This window comes from Bombina bombina, chromosome 1 (assembly GCF_027579735.1).
Source record: "Bombina bombina isolate aBomBom1 chromosome 1, aBomBom1.pri, whole genome shotgun sequence".
Lineage (NCBI taxonomy): Eukaryota > Metazoa > Chordata > Amphibia > Anura > Bombinatoridae > Bombina > Bombina bombina.
In genome coordinates, this window is record NC_069499.1 from 132,500,150 (window position 1) to 132,518,108 (window position 17,959).

The 17,959-nt window shown below is 35.9% G+C and overlaps 1 protein-coding gene across 1 annotated transcript in view; it reads right to left on the minus strand.

The window, feature by feature from the left end:
- Positions 1 to 236: 236 nt before the first annotated feature.
- Positions 237 to 17,959, minus strand: part of GCH1 (GTP cyclohydrolase 1) — a 110,086-nt gene continuing 92,363 nt past the window's right edge. The window contains exons 4-6 of the mRNA XM_053697605.1: positions 14,166 to 14,197; positions 5,077 to 5,161; positions 237 to 2,786 (exon numbers count right to left, since the gene is read on the minus strand). Of these exons, the coding sequence (XP_053553580.1) occupies positions 2,660 to 2,786; positions 5,077 to 5,161; positions 14,166 to 14,197 (244 nt within the window). The 3' untranslated portion in view covers positions 237 to 2,659. The remainder of the gene's footprint in view (positions 2,787 to 5,076; positions 5,162 to 14,165; positions 14,198 to 17,959) is intronic.

Sequence of the window (17,959 nt, forward strand, 5' to 3'; positions counted from 1 at the left end):
TTGATTCATTAGTGTCTGGAAATATATTGACCTGAACATTTAATTAGAACATAAAAAAATAATGCAGTTAAAATGTTCTGTAAGTTGTTTTAAAATTATTATTAACATATCACACGTATACAAATATACACAGACTATATACTGTATATATATATATATATAACACACACACTACATATATAACCCAAGGCTTATTTACTGACATATGGACAGAAACCTCAAAAGTAAAAAGGGTATAAATGTAATTCTTTATCAGATGATTTCGCTACAAAATTACTGAAGAGCAAATTAAAGGGCCATTATATTGGAAAATCTGCATGAGCTATTGTGTTAGAGCATGTGATTTTAAAACTAGTGACCCTGTAATGCTATGTGTTTAACCCACCAAAGGGGTTAATGGGACAGTCTACTCCAAAATTGTTATTGTTTAAAAAGAGAGATAATCCCTTTATTACCCATTCCCCAGTTTTGCACAGTCAACATGGTTATATTAAAATACTTTTTACCTCTATGATTACCTTGTATCTACGCCTCTGCAGACAGCCCCCTATCACATGGCTATTTATTTATTATCTATTGACTTGCATTTTAGCCAATTAGTGCTGTGTTCTGCACATCACGGGAGAGAGCACAATGCTAGTTTATGTGAGCCATATAAATAACAGTCTCTTGTTGTGAAAAGTTAAAAGAAAAGCATGTGATATTAGGCTGTCTGCAGTGGCTTAGCAACAGGCAGAAATTTAGAGGTTTAAATGTTATAAAGTATATTAATAAAACAATGTTGGTTGTGCAAAGCTGGTGAATGGGTAGTAAAGGCGTTATCTAGCTTTTTAAACAATAACAATTTTGGTGTAGACTGTCCCTTTAAACTCATAATTTTATGTATATATTGGGAACCTCAGATAACTGCTCGGCACAAGCGGAAAGTGCCGCTAACCCTAACAGCAGCGGTAGTTGCACAGCCGAGTCATATGACTATACTGGCCTTTTAAACTTTCAGAATTCAGATACAGCAAGGAATTTAAAAAACGTGCCAATTTATTTCTGTAATAAAATGACATTTTACTCTTAGATGACATTTATCTCCTTTCCATGAGAGCCGTAAGGTAGGCTCAAGATTGTGTATTGCAGTATGTTCCAAAGGGAATGAGATTCAGTAAAAGATTCCAACAGAAACAGGCAAATCTGAGTACAAAAGAAATTCAGATTTAAAAAAAAAAAAAGAAAAAAAAAAGAATAGTATGTTCTATCTGAATCATGAACGTTTTTAGAAGATTGTGACTATCTTTCTATAATCTTGACCTTTCATGAGCTTTATTTAATTATTTATTTTAAAGGATTAGAATCCCAAAAAGTGGTAAATGGTAAATTATAATTATATTATCAGAGCGTGGGAATGGTGTATTATTATTATTAACTTTAAAGGGACAGTAAAGTCAAAAATAAATGTTCATGATTCACATAGAACATGCAATTTTAAAAGAATTTCCAATTTACTTCTATTATCTAAATTTGCTTTATTCTTTTATGTCCTTTGTTAAAGAGTAATCCCAAGTAAGCTGCAAGGAGATAAGGAGTGTGCACGTGTCTTTAGCATTCTATGACAGCAGTGTTTGCAATAATGTATACAATTGCTATAAAAATTATTGCAAACACTACTGCTAAATAGCTAATGACACATTCACGCTCCTGAGCTCACCTAGGATTACTCTTTGACAACGGATACCAAGAGAACTAAGCAAAATTGATAACAAAAGTAAATTAGACAGCTGCTAAACATGTTTTTTGCGCTATCCAATCCATTTAAAGGGACACTGAACCTAATTTTTTTCTTTTGTGATTCAGATAGAGCATGCAATTTTAAGCAACTTTCTAATTTACGGCTATTATCAATTTTTCTTCATTCTCTTGCTATCTTTATTTGAAAAAGAAGGCATCTAAGCTTTTTTTGGTTCAGGACTCTGGACAGCATTTTTTACATACATTCTTGCATTTCAAATTAAGTTTCTTAAAATGTCATGCTCTATCTGAATCACGAAAGAAAAAAATTGGGTTCAGTGTCCCTTTAAGGTTTAATTAATCACTTCCAGTCCTTACAGAAGAACCCAGTATTACATACATGTTTATACCTATACCTTTTACCATTTTTAAAAACAAACTTATCTGATTTCTTCCTTCAAGACAGGACTTTTGTTTTAAGTTTAAGAGGCTTTTGGATACATGGGGATGTATAGGCTGAGCCGTTATCTCCAACTGGTGTGCGCCTATAAATTGCTATCTTTATTTTTAAGAATTGCAAGAAGGGTGTGTGCTTTACTGGGTTCTGTTTAAAAACATGAAGTGATACCGTAAAGCGTCTCTTTAAGGTAATTATATTTATAATGAATGTAAAATGCTTCCTTCAGAACATTCAGTTTGTACTTTGCACAGCTTTGTCTACAATAAAATTAAGCTTTGTGTACATTCTTTTTACAGTTACATATTTAATTAGGAATGTAAACTACAAAGTCAACCTTTAGAAATACGTATCATATACGTTGATACTATGTAACATACGCTGAGGTTAGGAATAAGATAAGAAATTACGATGTAACTGTAAGTAAACACAGATACAGTGGGCAGCAAAACTCCTTCGGACATCAGAATTTTGGCACTGGAATCAATTCTTTATGAGGGTTAAGAACTCTTCTCGAGTTTTTGGGTCTTCTCGAAACACTCCTAGCATGGTGCTTGTGACGGTTTTGCTATTCATCTTCTGAACACCTCGCATCACCATGCACATGTGCCTAATGACAGAAAACAATAAGATCACTATATGAAGACCATGATGATGCATTACAAAGCCTTTTTGAACCACAGATGGATATCATTAGTGTTTTCCTCACGACTTGGGTGGGAAACTGAAAATACTCTGTGTTACAGTATTTTATTATGTTTTTTTACTTATGTAAAGGGTTAAATTCAGCTTCAGAGCAGCAATGCATTACTGGGAGCTAGCTGAACACATCTAGTGAGCCAATATCAAGATGCATATGTATGTAGCCACCAATCACCAGCTGCTCTGGAGCTGTTTAACTGCTTGTCAGGCCTATGCAAGCTACAGTGCAATAATAAAATGCTCTGATGGAGAATTTCTGGTTCATATTTTTATGGCTAAAACACATCCGCGCGGATGATGAAATATTTACTGCATAATCTATGAGTCTGAGGAAGTGACAACACACATTCAATTTTTGCCATTGCGCTTAGTTTTGAAAAGCAGGTGCCTTATTTTATGTGGTTTCCGACGCGTACGCACTCGCCTATACACTTCATGTTTAATAGACTCAATATAGTTTCTGTTCTTCTTGCACATTACAGCTTAGATTACAAGTGAAGTGCTACTGAAAGTGCAGGGTGCGCTTTTAGTATCGTGGGCCCACACTATGAATAGCGCACACACACATTACAGAAATCAAAATTTAGGGCAACTTGAGACCTTAAAGGGACACTGAACCCAAATTTTTCCTTTCATGATTCAGATAGAGCATTCAATTTCAAACAACTTTCTAATTTACTCCTATTATCATTTTTTTTCCGTTCTATCGCTATCTTTATTTAAAAAGCAGAAATGTGATGCATAGGAGACGGCTCATTTTTGGTTGAGAACCTGGGTTATGCTTGCTTATCGGTGGGTAAATGTAAGCCTCCAATAAGCAAACGCTATCCATGGTGCTAAACCTAAAATGGGCTGGCTGCTAATATTTACATTCCTGCTTTTAAAATAAAGATAGCAAGAGAACAAAGAAAAATTGATAATAGGAGTAAATTAGAAAGTTGATAACATTTGTATGCTCTATCTGAATCATGAAAGAAATAATTTGGGTTCAGTGTCACTTTAAGTATTAGGGCTAGAAGTATAATAAAACATATTAAAATAAAGGATTATACTCAAATATACATATTAGTGTAAAATATATGTTTGCATGTTTATTATTTAAATAAATGTATAGAAAGTGTTTTAAAGTGATATGGTATATAACAAGGGAAGGGCTCAAAGGTGTGTATATATATATATATATATATATATATATATATATATATATATATATATATATATATATAGGTGTGTGTTTATATATTTGTATTATATATATATATATATATATATATATATATGTATATATATATATATGTACGTGCACACAAACATACATACATAGTCACCTATACCCAAAAATCCATCTACATATACACCTTTAAGCCCTTCCCAGTCAAACACCTTGTCATATACTATATCCCTTATAAACAATGTCAATGCTATTCTTTTGTTTTTAAAATATATATAGTTTAAATAGTAGTGTTCTTCACTCAGAAGGAATTGTTTTATATATATATATATATATATATATATATACAGTATATAAAAAATAAAAAAAGAACATTTTCTTCTGAGTGAAGAACAATGCTATTTAAACTATTTCTTAAGGCACCTTCGACTTTAGCACACGTGGCCTAGCGCATTTTCAGATTAGCACTCGCCAGAACAGGGTTTTATAGTGTGCACCATAGAAGTTTAAGTGAAAAGGGAGTTAATGCGGCTGTGCTATCCGACCTCCAGATGTTAGCGCAACTGAGGCTTTCGCTGGAAGAATTTTTTTTTTACTTTCAACTTGTAATATGAGCGCATGAATAGGAGTTCTATCGATATAATATATTTGCACTCCTCTTGTAATATAGCCCTTTAGGTATATGTTCTGGGTCCGTTGCTCAAGAGCTGTTTATTTTAAGTTTGTTTATGCAGAAATAGTTTTATTTTTGTTCACATCATTTATAACATATTTTCATAGCCTTGCAAGTAGCTTTAGATGTCTTTATGAATAATCACATAATGGTCTATAGTCATAAAACTTAGCATGCAAGACACACTATAATCTCGCAATTCATGAAAAAGAAGTGAGCATGTGTAGGTGCATAGCGTGTGTGTATGGCGCTCACTGTCCATAGTTACAGATGCACTCCAACATCTTGCTGCCTGAATTGAAACCTTGTGGAGTGCAGATGACTTTGTATAATAAATCACTATTAGTCACTTACGTGGCTTCGATAACAACTCCTACTCCAGCTGGCTGTAAGGCTTCTGTAATTGCTATGGCTATTTGTTTTGTAAGGCGTTCTTGGACTGTGAATATACAAAAATAGCTGTGTTACAGATGTAGCTACATACCTTTTAGTGATCTAGACTCATTTTAAACAAAAAACATAATTTATGTAAGAACTTACCAGATAAATTCATTTCTTTCATATTAGCAAGAGTCCATGAGCTAGTGACGTATGGGATATACATTCCTATCAGGAGGGGCAAAGTTTCCCAAACCTCAAAATGCCTATAAATACACCCCTCACCACACCCACAAATCAGTTTAACGAATAGCCAAGAAGTGGGGTGATAAGAAAAAAAAAGTGCGAAAGCATAAAAAATAAGGAATTGGAATAATTGTGCTTTATACAAAAAAATCATAACCACCACAAAAAGGGTGGGCCTCATGGACTCTTGCTAATATGAAAGAAATGAATTTATCAGGTACGTTCTTACATAAATTATGTTTTCTTTCATGTAATTAGCAAGAGTCCATGAGCTAGTGACGTATGGGATAATGACTACCCAAGATGTGGATCTTTCCACGCAAGAGTCACTAGAGAGGGAGGGATAAAATAAAGACAGCCAATTCCGCTGAAAAAAATCCACACCCAAAATAAAGATTTAAATGATAATAAAAAAATGATAAGCAGAAGATTCAAACTGAAACAGCTGCCTGAAGTACTTTTCTACCAAAAACAGCTTCAGAAGAAGAAAACACATCAAAATGGTAGAATTTAGTAAAAGTATGCAAAGAAGACCAAGTTGCTGCTTTGCAAATCTGGTCAACAGAAGCTTCATTCCTAAACGCCCAGGAAGTAGAAACTGACCTAGTAGAATGAGCTGTAATCCTTTGAGGCGGAGTTTTACCCGACTCAACATAAGCATGATGAATTGAAGATTTCAACCAAGATGCCAAGGAAATGGCAGAAGCCTTCTGACCTTTCCAAGAACCAGAAAAGATAATAAATAGACTAGAAGTCTTTCTGAAATTCTTAGTAGCTTCAACATAATATTTCAAAGCTCTAACCACATCCAAAGAATGCAATGATTTCTCCTTAGAATTCTTAGGATTAGGACATAATGAAGGAACCACAATTTCTCTACTAATGTTGTTAGAATTCACAACCTTAGGTAAGAATTTAAAAGAAGTTCGCAACACCGCCTTATCCTGATGAAAAATCAGAAAAGGAGACTCACAAGAAAGAGCAGATAATTCAGAAACTCTTCTGGCAGAAGAGATGGCCAAAAGGAACAAAACTTTCCAAGAAAGTAATTTGATGTCCAATGAATGCATAGGTTCAAACGGAGGAGCTTGAAGAGCCCCCAGAACCAAATTCAAACTCCAAGGAGGAGAAATTGACTTAATAAACAGGTTTTATACGAACCAAAGCTTGTACAAAACAATGAATATCAGGAAGATTAGCAATCTTTCTGTGAAAAAGAACAGAAAGAGCAGAGATTTGTCCTTTCAAGGAACTTGCAGACAAAGCTTTATCCAAACCATCCTGAAGAAACTGTAAAATTCTCGGAATTCTAAAAGAATGCCAGGAAAAATGATGAGAAAGACACCAAGAAATATAAGTCTTCCAGACTCTATAATATATCTCTCTAGATACAGATTTACGAGCCTGTAACATAGTATGAATCACAGAGTCAGAGAAACCTCTTTGACTAAGAATCAAGCGTTCAATCTCCATACCTTTAAATTTAAGGATTTGAGATCCTGATGGAAAAAAGGACCTTGCGACAGAAGGTCTGGTCTTAACGGAAGAGTCTACGATTGGCAAGAGGCCATCCGGACAAGATCCGCATACCAAAACCTGTGAGGCCATGCTGGAGCCACCAGCAGAACAAACGAGCATTCCTTCAGAATCTTGGAGATTACTCTTGGAAGAAGAACTAGAGGCGGAAAGATATAGGCAGGATGATACTTCCAAGGAAGTGACAATGCATCCACTGCTTCTGCTTGAGGATCCCTGGATCTGGACAGATACCTGGGAAGTTTCTTGTTTAGATGAGAGGCCATCAGATCTATTTCTGGAAGTCCCCACATTTGAACAATCTGAAGAAATACCTCTGGGTGAAGAGACCATTCGCCCGGATGTAACGTTTGGCGACTGAGATAATCCGCTTCCCAATTGTCTATACCTGGGATATGAACCGCAGAAATTAGACAGGAGCTGGATTCCGCCCAAACCAGAATTCGAGATACTTCTTTCATAGCCAGAGGACTGTGAGTCCCTCCTTGATGATTGATGTATGCCACAGTAGTGACATTGTCTGTCTGAAAACAAATGAACGATTCTCTCTTTAGAAGAGGCCATGACTGAAGAGCTCTGAAAATTGCACGGAGTTCCAAAATATTGATCGGTAATCTCACCTCCTGAGATTCCCAAACCCCTTGTGCTGTCAGAGACCCCCAAACAGCTCCCCAACCTGTCAGACTTGCATCTGTTGAAATTATAATCCAGGTCGGAAGAACAAAAGAAGCCCCCTGAACTAAACGATGGTGATCCGTCCACCACGTCAGAGAGTGTCGTACAATCGGTTTTAAAGATATTAATTGAGATATCTTTGTGTAATCCCTGCACCACTGGTTCAGCATACAGAGCTGAAGAGGTCGCATGTGAAAACGAGCAAAGGGGATCGCGTCCGATACAGCAGTCATAAGACCTAGAATTTCCATGCATAAGGCTACCGAAGGGAATGATTGAGACTGAAGGTTTCGACAAGCTGATATCAATTTTAGACGTCTCTTGTCTGTCAAAGATAGAGTCATGGACACTGAATCTATCTGGAAACCTAAAAAGGTTACCCTTGTCTGAGGAATCAATGAACTTTTTGGTAAATTGATCCTCCAACCATGATCTTGAAGAAACAACACAAGTCGATTCGTATGAGATTCTGCTAAATGTGAAGACTGAGCAAGTACCAAGATATTGTCCAAATAAGGAAATACCACAATACCCTGTTCTCTGATTACAGACAGAAGGGCACCGAGAACCTTTGTAAAAATTCTTGGAGCTGTTGCTAGGCCAAACGGCAGAGCCACAAACTGGTAATGCTTGTCTAGGAAAGAGAATCTCAGAAACTGATAGTGATCTGGATGAATCGGAATATGCAGATATGCATCCTGTAAATCTATTGTAGACATATAATGCCCTTGCTGAACAAAAGGCAGGATAGTCCTTACAGTTACCATTTTGAATGTTGGTATCCTTACATAACGATTCAATATTTTTAGATCCAGAACTGGTCTGAAGGAATTCTCCTTCTTTGGTACAATGAAGAGATTTGAATAAAACCCCAGCCCCTGTTCCAGAACTGGAACTGGCATAATTACTCCAGCCAACTCTAGATCTGAAACACATTTCAGAAATGCTTGAGCCTTCGCTGGATTTACTGGGACACGGGAAAGAAAAAATCTCTTTGCAGGAGGCCTTATCTTGAAACCAATTCTGTACCCTTCTGAAACAATGTTCTGAATCCAAAGATTGTGAACGGAATTGATCCAAATTTCCTTGAAAAAACGTAATCTGCCCCCTACCAGCTGAGCTGGAATGAGGGCCGCACCTTCATGTGGACTTAGGAGCTGGCTTTGATTTTCTAAAAGGCTTGGATTTATTCCAAACTGAAGATGGTTTCCAAACTGATACCGCTCCTGAGGATGAAGGATCAGGCTTTTGTTCCTTGTTGTGACGAAAGGAACGAAAACGATTATTAGACCTAAATTTACCTTTAGATTTTTTATCCTGTGGTAAAAAAGTTCCTTTCCCTCCAGTAACAGTTGAGATAATAGAATCCAACTGAGAACCAAATAATTTATTACCCTGGAAAGAAAGGGAAAGCAGAGTAGACTTAGAAGACATATCAGCATTCCAAGTTTTAAGCCATAAAGCTCTTCTAGCTAAAATAGCTAGATACATATACCTGACATCAACTCTAATGATATCAAAGATGGCATCACAAACAAAATTATTAGCATGTTGAAGAAGAATAATAATGTTATGAGAATTATGATCTGTTACTTGTTGCGCTAAAGCTTCTAACAAAAAAGTTGAAGCTGCAGCAACATCCGCTAAAGATATAGCTGGTCTAAGAAGATTACCTGAACACAAGTAAGCTTTTCTTAGAAAGGATTCAATTTTCCTATCTAAAGGATCCTTAAAGGAAGTACCATCTGCCGTAGGAATAGTAGTACGCTTAGCAAGAGTAGAGACAGCCCCATCAACCTTAGGGATTTTGTCCCAAAACTCCAATCTGTCAGATGGCACAGGATATAATTGCTTAAAACGTTTAGAAGGAGTAAATGAATTACCCAAATTATTCCATTCCCTGGAAATTACTTCAGAAATAGCACCAGGAACAGGAAAAACTTCTGGAATAACTACAGGAGATTTAAAAACCTTATCTAAACGTTTAGATTTAGTATCAAGAGGACCAGAATCCTCAATTTCTAATGCAATTAGGACTTCTTTAAGTAAAGAACGAATAAATTCCATTTTAAATAAATATGAAGATTTATCAGCATCAACCTCTGAGACAGAATCCTCTGAACCAGAAGAACTATTATCAGAATCAGAATGATGATGTTCATTTAAAAATTCATCTGAAAAATGAGAAGTTTTAAAAGTCTTTTTGTGTTTACTAGAAGGAGGAATAACAGACATAGCCTTCTTAATGGATTTAGAAACAAAATCTCTTATGTTATCAGGAACACTCTGAGTATTAGATGTTGATGGAACAGCAACAGGTAATGTAACTTTACTAAAGGAAATATTATCTGCATTAATAAGTTTGTCATGACATACAGTACAAACAACAGCTGGAGGAACAGCTACCAAAAGTTTACAGCAGATACACTTAGCTTTGGTAGCTCCAGCATCAGGCAGTGATTTTCCAGAAGTATCTTCTGACTCAGTTGCAACGTGGGACATCTTGCAATATGTAATAGAAAAAACAACATATAAAGCAAAATTGATCAAATTCCTTAAATGACAGTTTCAGGAATGGGAAAAAAATGCCAGTGAACAAGCTTCTAGCAACCAGAAGCAACAAATAATGAGACAAATAAAGTGGAGACAAAAATGACGCCCATGTTTTTTTTTTTTAGCGCCAAAAAAGCCGCCCACATTATTTGGCGCCTAAATGCTATTGGCGCCAAAAATGACGCCACATCCGGAACGCCGACATTTTTGGCGCCAAAAACGTCAAAAATGACGAAACAGAAAAAAATTTCGCAACAAGAAAGTCCGCGCCAAAAATGACGCAATAAAATGAAGCATTTTCAGCCCCCGCGAGCCTAACAGCCCACAGGGAAAAGTCAAATTTTAAGGTAAGATAAAAATTGATATATTCAAATGCATTATCCCAAATATGAAACTGACTGTCTGAAATAAGGAAATGTTGAACATCCTGAGTCAAGGCAAATAAATGTTTGAATACATATATTTAGAACTTTATATAAAAGTGCCCAACCATAGCTTTAGAGTGTCACAGAAAATAAGACTTACTTACCCCAGGACACTCATCTACATGTTGTAGAAAGCCAAACCAGTACTGAAACGAAAATCAGCAGAGGTAATGGTATATATATATAAGAGTATATCGTCGATCTGAAAAGGGAGGTAAGAGATGAATCTCTACGACCGATAACAGAGAACCTATGAAATAGACCCCGTAGAAGGAGATCATTGAATTCAAATAGGCAATACTCTCCTCACATCCCTCTGACATTCACTGCACGCTGAGAGGAAAACCGGGCTCCAACTTGCTGCGGAGCGCATATCAACGTAGAATCTAGCACAAACTTACTTCACCACCTCCATAGGAGGCAAAGTTTGTAAAAACTGATTTGTGGGTGTGGTGAGGGGTGTATTTATAGGCATTTTGAGGTTTGGGAAACTTTGCCCCTCCTGGTAGGAATGTATATCCCATACGTCACTAGCTCATGGACTCTTGCTAATTACATGAAAGAAATAAGTGTGTGTGTGTGTAGTGCGTGCAGTGAGTGTGTTTATGATGTGTAGTATATTTGTACGTGTGTAGTGCGTGCAGTGAGTGCGTGTATGTGTGTAGTGCGTGCAGTGAGTGTGTTTGTGATGTGTAGTATATTTGTACGTGTGTAGTGTGTGCAGTGAGTGCGTGTATGTGTGTAGTGCGTGCAGTGAGTGCGTGTATGTGTGTAGTGCGTGCAGTGAGTGCGTGTATGTGTGTAGTGTGTGCAGCGAGTATGTTTATGATGTGTAGTATATTTTTATGTGTGTAGTGAGTGCAGTTAGTGTTTTTATGTGTGTAGTGCGTGCAGTGAGTGTGTTTATGATGTGTAGTATATTTGTATGTGTGTAGTGAGTACAGTTAGTGTGTGTATGTGTGTAGTGCGTGCAGTGAGTGTGTTTATGATGTGTATTATATTTGTATGTGTGTAGTGCGTGCAGTGAGTGTGTTTATGATGTGTAGTATATTTTTATGTGTGTAGTGAGTGCAGTTAGTGTTTGTATGATGTGACAGTGTAGTATAATATTTGTATGTGTGTAGTGCGTGCAGTGAGTGTTTGTATGTATGATGTGTAGTATATTCGTATGTGTGTAGTGCATGCAGTGAGTGTATGTATGATGTGTAGTATATTTGTATGTGTGTGTATGATGTGTAGTATATTTGTATGTGTGTAGTGCCTGTGCAATATGTGAAGCATGTGTGTATAGTGTGAGGATACTATATATGTATGTGAAGTATATGTGTGTCTTGATCGTGTATGCTGTATATGTAGTATATGCGTGTGCATATGCATGCACACGTGTAGTATACGTGTGTATGGTATGCAGTTTGTGTTTATTTAGGAGTGTGTAGTGTATGTTTAGTATATATGTGTGTGCAATTTGTGTGTATATATGTGTGTGTAGTGTATATTTAGTATATATATATATATACTGTATTTGTGTGTAGTGTGTGCAGTCTGTGTAGCATATGTGTGTCATGCCAGTCTATGTTGTATATATATATATATATATATATATATATATATATAATTTATTATATGCATATATATATATATATATATAAACACATACACACAAGGGTAGAAAAATATCACTATGGTTTACTAGTCAGAGGTTAAAAGCTACTAGCCCAGTGGGAAAAAAAAGTTAAAGATAGGAAAAAGTCAAATTGCTGCAATTTATAAGTCGTCCAGGACTATATATATATATATATATATATATATATATACATACATACACACAGTATACGTGTGCATGCACATGTGTAGTACACGTGTGTGCAGTGTGTATGTGCAGTGTGTGTAGCTTGTGTGTAGTGTGTTAGTATATATATATATATATATATATATATATAAATATATATGTGTGTGTGTGTGTGTGTCTGTGCAGGGTGCTTAACTGAAATTGTCTTTACATTTCCAGCAAAAATCTGGACAGGATACCATTATATACACTCAACCCCTTCAAATTAGAGGTGTGTCAACGTGAATTGGAAAAAATATAAAAACAATAACCTTTATTTAATCTATTAAAATGGGTAAAGAACAAAATAAAATTAGCAACAATACAGATTGGGTCTTCTAATGCAAAGGCTACTGCTGGGCATAAATTGCTGCCTATATTGCAGTGGAGTCTCGGTGTATAAGAACAGGGTCTCCAAAGGTGTGATCCTAATGGAGGATTAACCTAAAATAATGGAGGGAATTATCCAAAAATAGCACATATAATACTCTCAGTATGTTCAGTGACTGAATTCACACATGTACCTACTGGAGGAGTGGTATCTAGTCACATGCTGTATGATAGATAACCCCCATTACATGGAATACTCAGGTAGTACCTAGAAAACAAACAGGTTAAATCTGATGTTGCACCTTATTGTTTTATTTCCATCAGTGCTATGGTATTGATTGCAACTTCTGATGCACATATCACGTGCTTGGGTTATAGAGATGCAACTATTGTTTAGTGTTATTGGATTATTCAGTAGCTTTGAGTAAATCTATGTAAATAAAGAAATATAGTTGGTCACTCCCTCCACTGATCTACTAATCACTCACAATATCAAGTGTTACTTTGTGGAATAATGATCCAAACAGCCCCATAAATAAAGTATTGACTAAAATTTAATTCAGTCTGATTTATCAAATATCCATGTTTGTATAAAGCATAGCGGTATAATACAATGGTAAAATGGGCCTGTATAAGTCCTTATATGGTCTCCAACCACTAATAAGGGGTAAACAAATACCAGATACCATTCATGTAAACTGTGCCTTTAAATGCTGCTGCTGTTTTGCAAGGAAATATTTGGCAACTAAGTTGCAAACTAATGGAGTTCCAGGATGGATATGATTCCCAAGTGTAATATAATTACTATGTAATACTGATACAAATGTAGCAGCATTAAAAAGTTTAAATCAAAATGTCATGTAGCAGTTTCGTTTTCTAATAAGGTCTGTCTTGGGTAAATTACTTATATTGTCAATACATATGCTAAATAACTCTTGAGACCGTTGCTACATCATGCAACTGCCGGTATAGTACTTGAAAACACATGTGAATGATTAGTTCTAGACGGTTGCTTTATGATGTTAACAGCACAGTGACCTTTCTTATATCACAACCAGATTCCCCAACCTGCATAAATAATGGCCGCCTATAGCAGAACAAAGTATTGATTAGCTCAATGACTCTCTTGTATTGTTTGCATGATAAAAAAGGGCACCCATCTGCCCTTGAACCCCCCTTAACATGTTTTGCCATACACTGGCTTTTTCAAAAGTCTTTACTGAAATGTCTACTAGGAGGAGTAAATCAGCCAGGTCACTACAATATGCTTTATTAAAAGACAATCATATGCACGTGTGTATTTACTATTTCTGAGGAATACATAAGGACCTTTAATCCCATTAGTATGATTGATGGCCTGACTCACTGTTTAAGATATGAACCACTGACCCGTTGCTTTTAGAACAAAAGAGTAACTGCCCTGCAGTGTATTAGGAATGTCAAAAACAATTATGATACATTGGCATCCTTACCTTGTAATCTTCTGCTGTAGATTTCCACAATCCTAAACAAACAAACATTTTTTATTGGCATTGTTTCCAGGATTTCAATTGGTTGCTCTAAACTGAAAGTGAATGTCAATTTTGATGCTAAAGTGTCCGGTTTTTAAAATTTCGATTAAAAACAGGGGCACTTTAATTCATCAAAATTTACATTTCACTCCTGTTCAGAAAAAAAACTTACCTTTTAATCTTCACAGCAGCTCCAGCTTCCTCCACCGTCGCAAAGCCTCTTCCTGGGTCTAAAATGAGGAATTCGGCTTCCTCCAATCACGGCGTTGAATCAGACACTGATTCCCCCGGGGGGAAGCCGTGATTGGAGGATGACCTATCCATCATTTCTGACATCAGAAATGGCTTGCAACGACCGGAGGAGGCTGGAGCTGCTGTGAAGATTAAAAGGTAAGGTTTTTTTTGTCAACAGGAGTGAAATGTAAATTTTGATGAATTAAAGTGCCCCTGTTTTTAATCAAATTTTTAAAAACCGGGCACTTTAGCATCAAAAGTGACATTCACTTTAACTGAACCTAATAATAATATTTTTTGGTGAATTAATGATTACAGTGTGTGTGAACTTCAATCATTTGCAAATAAAACATTTAACAAATATTAATATGTAAATTAAAGGGACACTGAACCCAAATTTTTTCTTTTGTGATTCAGATAGAGCATGCAATTTTAAGCACCTTTCTAATTTACTCCTTTTATCAATTTTTCTTCGTTCTCTTGCTATCTTTATTTGAAAAAGAAGGAATCTAAGCTATTTTTGGGTTTAGAACCCTGGACAGCACTTGTTTATTGGTGGGTGAATTTATCCACTAATCAGCAAGAACAACTCAGGTTGTTCACCAAAAATGGGCCGGCATCTAAACTTACATTCTTGCTTTTCAAATAAAGATACCAAGAGAATAAAGAAAATTTGATAATAGGAGTACATTAGAAAGTTGCTTAAAATGTCATGCTCTATCTGAATCACAAAAGAAAAAAATTGGGTTCAGTGTCCCTTTAAGATATATATATATATATATATATATATATATATATATATATATATATATATTATACCTACACATTTTCCTCCACTGTGTTTGAAAAACCTTAGCGGCATGCATTAAGAACACTTTGTACATAGCTAAATTAACTAAAATATTAGACCTTCTCAAATGCTGGCAAGCTGATGTACTCAAAAACTGGACTGATCCTCTTTTGTGCTCCAGTCCTGCAGGGCTAATTAAATAATACCAGCAATCAAATTAATGGTATCTAAATCATCAATATTGACTACACAAAGCTGTGCTCCTGTGGAGGTGGAAGATGGGTTGGATCAATCCTAAAAGTCTCTTTAAACCAAGTAATAGGATTTTAAACATGTTAACAAAACGTATTTAGAGAAAGCTTTTGTTTTAAAAAAAAAAAAAACACCCACACTCACATACGCATGTTAATATCACAGCTGTGAGATAGATTGCTACGTACAAACTTGTGTATGGTTATCTAATGTATGGTGAGATCTCATGAACATCTCTATGTAAAAAACCCATACTTTATGCTTACCTGATAAAAAAAAAAAATTCTTGGCAGTGAGAGTCCACAACAACCATCATAACCTAAGGAAATATTTCACCTGGCCAACAGGAGGCAGCAAAGACACTTCAAACAGAGCAATAAATAACCCTCCCACTTCCCCTACCCTCTCAGTAGTTCAAGCTAAGGATAAGGAAAAGTAGAGAGATACATGGGTTACAGAGGTGCCATAAGACTGCCGCCGCTACAGTAGTTCAGGGCGGGTTCGTGGACTCTCACTGCAAAGAAAGAAAATAATTTATCAGGTAAGCATAAATTATGTTTTCTTTGTAATGGCAGTGAAAACCATAACAACCTATGGGAAACCAATACCCAAGCTGTGGAGTCCACAAAAATGTAGGGAAGGCAGTCCTAAGTACTAGGCACCATCGCTTGAAGGACCTGTCGCTTAAAAGATGCCTCTACTGAGGCAAAAAGAACAAATACTTCCATGAAACGAGGCAAAGAACTACTGAGAGGGTAGGGGAAGTGGGAGTGATATTTAATGCTCTGTTTGGGTGTCTTTGCTTCCTCCTGGTAGCCAGGTAAAGTATTTCCCATAGGTTATGATGGTTTTCTCACTGACTGGACTCTCACTGCCATTAGAAAGAAAGAAGATGTTTTTACCTCAAAATTTCCTCAGTGATTGCATCCCATTGTAAAGTTATTTTAAGCATCCAATTAGAATGCTAGTCCCAGGACTTGCAAGCGAGCGTGCATCTAGCATGTGCTGGTGCAGTCCCTTTATTTGCCTCCTCAGTTTAAAGAAGTTTACAATGAAATCTTGCAAGATTTTGGTGACAAGATCACATTAACGCAAAGCACTGATAATGCTGATTGGCTGTTTATGCAGATGACAGTAAAAATTGTAGCTGAAGGATAACAGATCACTTACCCTGGTGAGCTGAGGGAAGTTTGAGATTAACTTTCTTCCCTTTTTACAAGTCTTTTGAAGATCCTTACTATCTTTTTTTAATTAAGTCTTGTTTGAGTTTTCTATATATATATATATATACTGTAGGATATTAAGATTTATTACTAGAATAGGTAAAGTTTTTATTTATGATGGCGATTTACTGTAACCAAGCAATAAAATGTAATAATGCACGATTTATCTTCCTCTTTATTTGGCTGGATTGTTTACTCCAGCTAATTATTTTTTATGTTCTTTATTCTTTAGTTCTCTTCTCGTTTTCCTTATCTACCTATCTTGCGGTCTCTAAATGGTTTGGTTAGTCTCCTGTTACTTATTAAAAATAGTTTGGTTAAAGGGATATAATTAAAACCAAAAATATTCTCTCATGATTCAAATAGCGCTTGTTATTTTAAATAACTTTCCGCTTTACTTCTCTTATCTAATGTGCTTAATTATCTTAGCATCCTTGTTGAAGCAGCAGCTATGTACTGCTGGGAGCTATCTGAACACATATGGTAAAGAGGCATTTGTGTGCAGCCACAAATCAGTAGCCAGCTCCCAGTAATGCACTGCTGCTATTGAACCTACCTAGGTATTCTTTTCAACTATTGATACCAAGAGAATGAAGCACATTAGACAATACAAGTACATTGGAAAGTTGTTTAAGATCACATGCTCTGTCTGAATCCTGTGTTTCATGTCCCTTTAAGTTGGAACTAAGAGGAAGTGCCTGGTAACATATGCCATGGGACTACTGTTTTATTTGCTGACGGGGGCAATTCCCACAGAAAAAAAAGTTAGTGTGTTCAGCACAGGGATATCAGTTTTTTTCAAAAAACATAGCTCTGTAATACATCTGGAAACATTCCCCTTTAGACAGAACAGAGACAGTGTTTGAGTGCCATATTTTATTTTTTTGATTTTCAAAACATAAACTAAAGTAATGGTAATCACCCACTTTAAGATGATTGAATTATGGCAAATTTGGCATTATCTTAACAGTCCACTGAGCATAAAATGGCAAATGTAAAGATGGGCTAATTAGACAACAACTGGAAAACATTAGGATTCTTCCTTGTCTAGATGAGGATGTGTATACATAATTATATTACAGAATATGAGAAGGATGCTTAAGTCTATATACATTAATTAAATGTTTAAGGACTTCTTCAGACTTTCCTTCTCGCGAACAAATTCCAGCAGTTCTAATAGTGAACATGCCAATCACATGAAATGTCAAATTTAATTGGAAAAAAAGCAAGTGCTGTGTAGGTCAAACACTGAAAAG